This window comes from Enhydra lutris, unplaced genomic scaffold, assembly GCF_002288905.1.
Source record: "Enhydra lutris kenyoni isolate GAN:26980312 unplaced genomic scaffold, ASM228890v2 scaffoldscaffold28, whole genome shotgun sequence".
NCBI classification, from domain to species: Eukaryota; Metazoa; Chordata; class Mammalia; order Carnivora; family Mustelidae; genus Enhydra; species Enhydra lutris.
The window spans coordinates 20,317,145-20,327,483 of NW_019154112.1; the positions used below are offsets into that span (position 1 = coordinate 20,317,145).

The 10,339-nt window shown below is 40.2% G+C and overlaps 1 protein-coding gene across 2 annotated transcripts in view; it reads right to left on the minus strand.

Moving 5' to 3' along the window:
* The window catches only part of LOC111152147 (zinc finger protein 451), a 101,378-nt gene extending 91,626 nt beyond the window's left edge, over positions 1 to 9,752 (minus strand). The window contains exons 1-3 of one of the 2 annotated variants that reach the window (XM_022510500.1): positions 9,670 to 9,742; positions 9,013 to 9,096; positions 496 to 576 (exon numbers count right to left, since the gene is read on the minus strand). In XM_022510500.1, coding sequence (XP_022366208.1) covers positions 496 to 576; positions 9,013 to 9,096; positions 9,670 to 9,690 — 186 coding nt within the window. In that variant the 5' untranslated portion in view covers positions 9,691 to 9,742. Of the gene's footprint in view, positions 1 to 495; positions 577 to 9,012; positions 9,097 to 9,669 lie in introns of both variants that reach the window. The other variant, XM_022510502.1, reaches the window with a different exon arrangement.
* Positions 9,753 to 10,339: the final 587 nt, after the last annotated feature.

The window sequence follows — 10,339 nt, forward strand, 5'->3', positions numbered from 1 at the left end:
GTGACGACTGAAGTACCATGCCACCTAAACCCTTTCCCGCATTCCATTTCCTAAAAGGTCTTCACATAGCCTTCCTTCCAATGTAAAACAAACTTTCTGTGGCCACGTGGTTCTGGAAGAAAAGAATCCAGTTATACATGGCACTTGAGGAGAGATGGGAAAGGAGAAGGGGAGAAGGGCACAAGGAGCCAAAAAGCTTGCAGTTTTTATTCCATTTTCCTTTTATCAGATACCATCTTCAAGGCTTAGAACTTTCCTGTGTTGTGTTATCCCTTCACATCCTCATTGAAAGTAAAGAAACAAAACTGGAAGTAGGAGATATTTTGGGCCAAGGACTCAATGGACACCTTTTGTGGTTCACTCTACAGAAACGGGCCATTCTCTAAAGTACTATAGATCCTAAAAACAACCATGATTGACTTGATAACTCTCTTTAGACAATGCCTCTTAAATGACAGAAGTGAAAGAAATGCAAATCAAATATAATGTACTTACATCACTATGAGAGGTGCTAGGCTCTTCATCATCACTGCTGACCAGATCAATGTATTCAAGAACAGGTCTTAATGGTCCTTCCTATGAAAGAATTGAGCAAATTGACAAGTCATGTACAGTTATTCAAACTAAACTGGTCGTTCAAAACAATCACTTTTTTCTTGGGATTGGCAAAAATTCCTCCAAACAAGAAGTCTACAGTTGGCAGAAAGTAATCAGAACACAGAAAAATATTCAGATACACAAATAAGAAACAGTAAGATCTGAGAGTTTAATACCTTGGTAGAATATTAGGACAATGGTGATCCTTTGAGGAAAGGATTAAATAATAATAAAGGAACACTGCTACAAGGATACAAATAGCAGACAGTATGATTCAATGCTTTTTAGATGGGATGAGTATTAATTATCTGTTAGATAACCAAGCTCAAAAACATGTAGTTCTTTGACTAACAGCTCAGCTTTATCTCTCACTCCTATAGTCAAACATCAAACCTGATTCTTCATCTTGTTTCCAACCATACTGACTGCATCACAGACTAGGCCTTGAATGCTTGGTCTAAAAATGCCCAGATTTTATTCTACAAGCAAAAGGGAATAAATACACAGATAGGAAAAACATGAGAGCTGTGCTTTAAATAGATTAATCACACAGACAAGTATGGAGAGTGGGGAAAGCAGGGTAATTAATCAATCCAATAACACAAAACTAAAATAATGGCAAAGAGAATAGTGTTGTGGTACGCACTCAAGAGAATACATGGGTATAAAAAAAAAAAAAAAAAAAGACTGGCTATGAAAAACAGCCCCCTCGCCAAATAAAACAAAACCCCAACAATAACAAGGAATTAATTAAGTCCTTAAAGTTTCAAACCTGGGAACTAGAAGGATACTAATGCCATCAGAATAATCTGGAATACAGAAATGGGATGCTGACATTCTTTTAGACATAATGGGTTGATGTAACAGTGGTACACAAAGGTAACTGGCAGATAGCTGGGAATGCAGGGCTATAATCTGGATGTATGAACACAGCCAGATAAACAGATTTGGGACTAAAGACTAAACTGAAACTGTGATAGAGCCAACAAAGAAAGCAAGGAGGAGAAAAAAGAGATTGAAGAAGGTTCTTGAGAAAATGCAGAATTTAGGACTCAGGAAGAACCGCTAAGCAGGAAATCAGGGATTAGAGAAGAATCAGGAATACATAAATTCAAAGCAGCTAGAGAAAACCTCAACAAAAAGTTTTCAATGCTAATGTGGCTCAAAATGCTGACAATCAAAAAAACTGCCACTGAATTTGACAACAAGATTTTTTAAAAACACCTGAGAGCAACTTTTAATAAAGTAGCAAGCATACAGAAGCAAGGCTCTAAAAAATTAAGTAGAAAATGAAGCAATAGGGGCACCTGGCTGGCTTAGCCAGCAGAGCATGCAACCTCATCTTAGGGTTGTGAGTTCCGGCCCCGCACTGTGTGCAGAGATTACTAAAAATAAAATCTTAAAAAAGAAAAAGAAAAAGAGACAGTAAAGGCCATGAGTCAAGAATATTCTTTTTAAAAATCTAGTATGTTATGAACAAGAGTAAGGAACACAGGAGGCGAAGTCAGCTAAGGGAAAGATTTCTTAAGATGCAGAAAGCTGACTGTTGGCAAACAGTGTAAAAACTAGCAGAAAAAGACTACAGTCAGGAAACGAAAGCTAAGATCTAGTTAAAGATCCTCTTCCTGAGAAGAGGCATCCAGTCTCAAAGATAACTTGTTTCTCTCTTAGGCTACAACTTCTCCCCAAGCAGAAAACTGCTATCCTTTAGGACAGGTTTTATCAAGCCACTAGGATAAAACCAGAGAGCAGAACTCCTGGGCAGGAATCATGTAATGAACAATTAAGATTTTCACCTGAGCTGTAAAAATGGAAGTTTAAAAGAAGGGGAAAACAGGGACAGAGTATTTTCCAATTATGGTCAACAGAGATCAATTAACTACTTTAAGACTAAAATCGACCAGAGCTATGGTCAATATCATACATTCAATCCAAAAAGAAAGTGGAAGAAATAAAAATATGGTAGCTTCTCCTGTTCATAAATCACCTTTAGTTTTCGTCTCTTCAAGAAATGTGCATTTGAGGGGTACCTGGGTGGCTCAGTGGGTTAAAGCCTCTGCCTTCGGCTCAGGTCATGATCCCAGGATCCTGGGATGGAGCCCTGCATCAGGGGTCCTGGGATGGAGCCCTGCATCAGGCTCTCGGCTAGGTGGGGAGCCTGCTTCCCCCTCTCTCTGCCTGCCTCTCTGCCTACTCGTGATCTCTGTCAAATAAATAAATAAAATCTTAAAAAAAAAAAAAAAAGAAATGTGCATTTGAAACTATTATTATGTCCATAGAACAGTACATCAAGAAAGTCTCCAGGTTATCAGAAATACACAGAGACAGAAGCAGAGAAAGCTTCCATGAAGAGATAGGGAAAAAGGGAGAAAAAAGAAGGTAACAGAATACAAAACAAAAAGAATGGGAAATAATAAACAAATGAGAAAACCCCCCCTTGAAAAAAACAAAAGAAAACAGGATAAGGAGAACGGTCACAAATGGGCTTTAAAAATAGCTGCAGAAATAGTAGAAAGGATAAGAACAGGGAATGATGACAGAAGACTATTAGAAATTTACTATAGGGGTGAACCATTAGACCACTAGACCATATGCAACCAACCATTTCTGAACTGCAGAAGAACAGTAGCTTTATATGATTCACACTAGTTAAAAGAATAAAAAGAATCAAGACAGAAAATTCAAAAATGAGAAAAAGCGGAAGAGTCATTTAAAATACTTATTCACTCAACAATACTTGTGAAGTTATAAGTGAAAGAGTGGTAAAAGATAACAACACGTATTTGAGACCACCGAAAAGGCAGAGGCTGATTTAAAAAGCTAAGAGAAGTAATCCCAAAGGAATATATTACTTATAAGCAAACACTCTACACTTCAGCTAATTTTCATATTGAATATGGAAAAAGTTCCACCATAATGACTTAAAGAACTAAAACATTTTAGTATTCCATTTATTTTACTATTAATAACATTTATCACTGAGCCCTATATAGGCACTGTGCTGAACTTTTCAACACTATTTCATTTAATCTCCAATTACAAGGTGAAATAGTGTATTGTTGCTATTATTCCACTTAACAAATGAGAAAACTAAGTGAGGTACACCTGATTCTCTATAAACTTAACTGGCTGTGTGGTCATAATAATTCTGAGGCTAAGTTCAAAGTATACATACTACTAAGGGGGGGGGTGGCTGGGTGGCTCAGTTGATTAGGAGTCTGCCTTCAGCTCAGGTCCTGATCCCAGGGTCCTGCCAAGCCCCCCACTGGGCTCTCCAGGGAGCCTGTTTCTCCCTCTCCCTCTGCCTGATGCTCCCCCTGCTTGCATGCTCTTTATCAAATAAATAAAATCTTTAAAAACAAAACAAAACAAATTTTTTTTAAAGATTTTTAAGAAATCCCTACATCCAACATGGGGCTCAAACTCACACCCCCAAGATCAAGAGTCACATGCTCTACTAACTGAACCAGCCAGGCAACCCTACATACTACTTTTATATATCAATGTCTTATTACCTAAGTTTCTGAGAAATACTCTGTATTCCTTCAATGAGACTTCTCACTATTGTACCCACCTCTGAATAATTCATAATACTAACCAAAAAATAAGTTATTAATATCCCCAAAAGAATGTTAATTATATAAATGTCAAACACGATTTCTTAAAATGTTTATAATGATGCTTATGTTCTTAACACGTATAAATGCATATAGTTTTGCAATTAAAGGTATTTTATTTGAAGCTGCTCCATCCATCAAAGAGTAAACCATCACTCTCATCCCTTTTGTACCAATATCAAAATCAAAGGATGCTACTTCCCAAGACCATACAATTAGGGCCAGGAGCACAAGTACAAGCAAAGTAATTTAGGAACAGAGCTGAATTAATATTTTCAGTTAAATAAAATTTTTTAGGGGCGCCTGGGTGGCTGAGTGGATTAAGCCTCTGCCTTCGGCTCAGGTCATGATCTCAAGAGTCCTGGGATCAGACCCTGCATGGGCTCTCTGCTCAGCAGGGAGCCTGCTTCCCTCCATCTCTCACTCTCTGCCTACTTGTGATCTCTGTCAAATAAATAAATAAAATCTTAAAAAAAATTTTTTTAATGACACAAAAAGCTTTCATTCCTGTTATCAGGAAAATGATTTTCATATAAAGCCAGACACCAATTAACTGCTACAGTTGACCTTTGACGAACATCAGGGTTATGGGCTCTGACCTTCCCTCCCACCACATAGAATTGAAAATCTACATATAACTTTTGATTCCCCCAAAATATAACTACTAAAAGCCTACACTTGACTGGAAGTCTTATCTATAACATAAACAGTTGAGTAACACATATTTTGCATGTTGTATGTATTATATACTGTATTCTTATAATAAAGCCAAACAAAATCATAAGAAAAATACATTTACAGTACTGTAAAAAAATCTTATCTGCATATAAGACCCATGCAATTCAAACTTGTGTTGCTCGAGGGTCAAGCCTAAATGGAAAATAATGTCAATACACTAAGACACAGTCTACAAGAAATGTAGTTTACCCCAGTCTAAAACAAAAACTACAGATATGAGCATAGATGCACAACTCTAACCTAAAACCTTAAATATAATGCATGTGTTTTTTTTTTTTAAATATATTTCCATATATAGAAGTTAGGGATATAATTTACTTCTGTAGTCCTGCCCAGTTCAAACATTTTGAATGATTCCCAACTGACTACTTTAAGTTCAAATTTAGTCTACAATTCAAGACCTACACTATCCAGCCCACCCTTTCCTCTTCTACTTAAAAAATTTTTATCCTCCAGAATTACACATAATCCTCTGCTTTCCCAATTTGATGTCTTCCCTTATTTCTTTTCAAAATGCTCTTTTAAATACAAATACTACATGTTATTTATGCCAAAAGTCTATTTTTTTTAATAGCACCATGTACTTTTATAAAAGAACTACTTACACAGTTTTCATCACCTATCTTATCACCCACACTGAAATATGGACACTTATAGGTAGGACGTATTTCCAATTAACTCTGCAGTTCTAGAGTACTTACTTCATGACTTTGCATATCAAAAACTGCAACATTATTTTCATTTATTGACCTATAGGCCCAAGACACCCAGCCAGAAGATACCTTGGTATTTTTGCTCATGACCCCTTTCCACTGTAAAGTATTACCATTTCACCTACGTGCTTCTGAAGTTACTTATGAAATTATACTTTTTCCTCACCATTTCTACATGCTCAATGATTTCACATCATACCAATAACCTTGGCTGAAACCTAAATCTCATGTGTTATTACCAAGATTACAATAGGTTGCCTCAGCAGTTTTCACACCTTTGTATCTCAAGTAGAACGGTGAAAATGTCATCAGCTCTTAGCTAAAATAGTTTTGTGGGAACAAATTAAAATATCTGCAGTTTCAAAGACAAAAAGATGGTGCCTGAATAAGGAATTAGACAAGTATTCTCGCTCTCGGAAAGCTTGCGTTCACACTACTTCACTTTAACAAATAACCTACATTAGTACCCATTTTCACTTACTGAAGGAAATTAAAAAAAAAATATTTTATTTATTTGACAGACAGAGATCACAAGTAGGCGGGGGTTAGGGGTAGCAGGCTCCCTACCGAGCACAGAGCCCAATGTGGGGCTGGATCCCAGGACCCTGGGATCACGACCCCAGCAGAAGGCAGAGGCTTTAACCCACTTAGCCACCCAGGTGCCCCTAAAGGAAATCTTGAGGATTTTTGCTTATACAAAAAAAGGTAAAAAGCCAAACTACTGCACAGTGCTTGTCTCAATGCAAGCCATTATAGAGGTAGCATGCACCCTAAGTAGCAAGAGTAGCACAGCCAAGCTCCTTCCCTGGGAGGTAAACTCAGCATCTCACTAGCACAGCTTTGAATTATCTGCAAGTACCTGTACAGTATCTTGATTTATTTTGTGCAACTGTTAGCAAGATGTCCTAAGGTAGCAAAACAGCCTAAAAGAGGTTATTTTTTTGGTCTGGAAATGCTAAAAATTTTCCCATATAAATTAATGGTAATTACTACTACACTTTATGCCATCTTAGTTTATGAAAGATTTCATAGGTTTCAAAGGTTTCTACTTTACATTAGTGGGGTGTGGGACGAGGGGTGGGTGGAGACATATCTATATTACTAAACTAAACAGAAAATGAGAGCAAAATCTTTAAATAAGTTTCTGTTACGGTAACACATTCATTTGAGGTTACTGACTTTGCAAAATCAAAGAGCACACTTACAAACAGGGCGGTTCTCTATACATACATTTCAACAAAATTTAAATGAAAGAACTCATTTTTGCACCTCCACATCTGTATTGCTTTCCTTTAGCATGCTATTTGGTTCCAGACTTTGTATTTTGCAAACCACATAAACACTGCTGTGCCACCAATGTGGATTAAAGATGGGAAAATTAGATTAATGAGCATGAACTAAGAAATTCAAACCAGAGTAAATCAAAAAGTCACGCCATTAATGCCGTTTTTGTATCTGAAGAAATCTTATGCAGAGAACAATGTTATTGTTACTGGATAAGCATTACCCGAAGGAGTCAAGTGTAAGATCAGCTTACAGAAAGAAGTAGAAGGCTCTGTCTCTGAATTTATTTTGAAACAGAATTAAGGTTTCATTAATTATCATTTAAGTGTTATCACTAAATTTGTAGAAGAAATGTTATTAATAGGTTTCTTCTAGTATTGTAATTGTACTTATTACATATAATTTACATCTTCATTTCCACTATCAGAACTTTGAACCTTTATTTGCCAACCCCTAGGGAAAAATAGAAGATGTTGGATCTAGATGAATAAACAAGACATTGACTGTATTATTTTTTATTCTTCATGCAAAGATACATAGATCCTCTACATATAAAATTTAAATTAAAAGACATTTAAAAAATAATTAAGAATATTTTAAACTTCAGCTTAGTACCTTACTAAGCTTGTTAATCACAAGTTATAATTTTTCATTCCACCAGTACCAAAAAAAGTGTTTTCAAATCTTATTAATTCTATCTGTAATTCTCAAGCAAGGCCCATAGTTTAGAAAGTATATACTTCCTTTATTTGCACAAAATATAAATATTCTCCAAATATACCAGTATTCAGAAACCTGAAATATTTGCCTAAGGAGCATGGAATGCCATTACCAACATACTTTAGTCCACAGTAAAGAAGGAGAAGGATACAATCCGATTCACCCGCATCCCGGGAATCCTTGTAAGTTTAAAAGGAGGACAGAGAACACGTGAAGCTAATGTAACAGTGAATGTTAACTATACTGGAATTGAAATAAAAGGACAAAGCACAGTAAACGCTGGCAATGGTGAGGAAAGCCCCCCCCCCCCCAATCATGTAAAAGACTCCTATAGAAATCCATTAAACTGCAATATGACAATGGATCACCACAATGGCCCTAATGCTCGGGTATGTAGAGGATACCATTTAATAACCACCTTTACAAACTGCCCCAAATCAATAAACACAAATACACATCCAACACTCTATTAAAGAAAAATTATACAACTTTGACAGCAAACCTCAACTAATCACTGGTTTGTAGAAGTTTCTGGCTAGCTACCACTTTAAACAGACCCTTTGCAAAACTTTAGTTTTGGGTGAAAACCATCCCGCAATACATCATGACCCCAGTTCCCCTAAACCAAGGCTTTACAAAGCATGGCTCACAGAGTCACATGTCCTTTTGTTTGTTCCAAAGTGAAGATTCCTGGGTCCCACCTTCAAATTCTGATTCAGCAGCTGTGATGTGAGGCCCAGAAATCTGCACTTACACATCCTAATGCTCAGAGACCACTGTCCCAAAGGGAAGACAGTCAAAACCACGTGTGTTCCTGGTGATGCAGGGTCTTCATTATGAACGTCAACTCCTGCATTATGCTGTAACGTGGTGATCTCAGAGGTTGGAGAAGTCTTCAAGCTACCTGACTTCACGTTATGAAGCTCCAGAACGCTCCCACCTTGAGTGCTTGCAACCCTTCTTGCTTTCTCTGGTCCCTTCCCTCTAACCTGCAGGTCGTGTTCCAAGGACACTCTTGCCCTGCTTCCAAACACACTCTTAAGAGCGCGCGACTTTGCCCACAGGAAGTATAAAGTGGCGCTAATGAAGGCATAAGAAGCGTGATTCCATGTGCAACATGTCCTTTCGGGCACAGTCTTTGTGGTGGCCCCTGCAGGTGCTCAGAGACCCCGTTCGGTAAATTTCCTCATCCTGTGCCATACTCCCCAGTGCCCAGTACCTGCGAGACATCCACACCCAGCTGCTGAACGACGAACGGACAGGCGAGGTATCATCATCACAGAACGGCTTACCGCGCATAGGTTTGGGATTCTGGGAAACACCCGAATTTCGTTGCTACTTACACTGACAAACTGAATGTCATCTTCATTTTCATCCGGTGTTGCCTCAGATGCCTCAGGCCCAGCTGGAGGGACAGACTCTATCATCTATAAAAATAAGCCAGAATATGCTTATCTACATACAGCCACGTACCTGGAGGAAAAGATTCTTCCCAAAAAGAACGAAAAAGGAAGAGCTCTGTAAGACACACAGCAAGCTCTCGAGGAAACCGAACTGAGCACAACTGCATGCAAATCCCACCAAGAACAGGACTCGATGGAGTCGGGCTCTGCCTCTGCAGACGTGGAGCCATCCATAGGGAGGGACGCCGAAAACGACTTACCAGACCCTGCGAATTCCCCAAATCTCCTCAAGGAAGAGGGAAGCACGCACACCGCCGAGGAGCGAGCCTGTCTCAAAATGTCGCTCTCGCGGCCCGAGCAGCGGCAACAGGGACCTCCGTGGCCGGCGCACAGGGCCGGGGGCGGCCGGGCGGCCATTGTTACTGCTGGTTCCCCGCTCACACCCGCACCAGGCCCGAACGCGGAGCTCGGCCCGAGACGCGGACACTGTCGGCCGCCGCAGCGGCGGCCGCCGCGCACCAGGCCTCACTCTCAACAAAACACAAAGCCCTTCCCGGCTCGCCTGAGAATGCCGCGGCCCGACGCTCGCCCACTCACCTCCGACCCCGGGTCTCCCATTTCTCCGACGGCCTAACTGACAGCACCACCGCTCCTGCGGTCCCCGCCGCCGCCGCCGCCGTCGCTGCCGTCCCCGCTGCCGCCGCCGCCACGACTTCCCTTCCCGCCCAGCACCGCGTCGCGCCGCCGTGACCCGCCCCTGCGTGAGCGCCGACGCCGCCGACGCCGCCGACGCCACCGACGCAGCGGGCGGAAAGAGGTGCGAAACCGCTTCAAAAGGAGGAGCGACCGGCTCTGGGCCGCTATCCGCCGGAGCCTCTGTCTCGCAGTCCCGGCCTGCCTTCCCCGGGCCGCGCGGGAAGCCGGGAGTTGTAGTTCTAGTTGCGCCCGAGACTGTCCCGCATCTAATTGAAGAGTGGAAAAGGACTCCGAGCGGCGGCGCTTACGGTCCTATAGGCTGTTACTGCACTAAAGCAGTGTACTAGATGACCTTTACCTCTAGATCAGTTTTCCTCTCCCCATCTTTATTCTGTTTTTCCCTTTTCTTTTTATAGAAATATTGGTCTAGATAATCTAGATCAGTGGTGTTAAAATGCTCTTTCATTGTTTGCTCAGATCCTTACCAAATTAGTGGCCGACATTTTTCTTCTCATTATTTGCACGTGAATGATTGCGAACAGATAAGTTTATGAAAACAAATATTTACTGA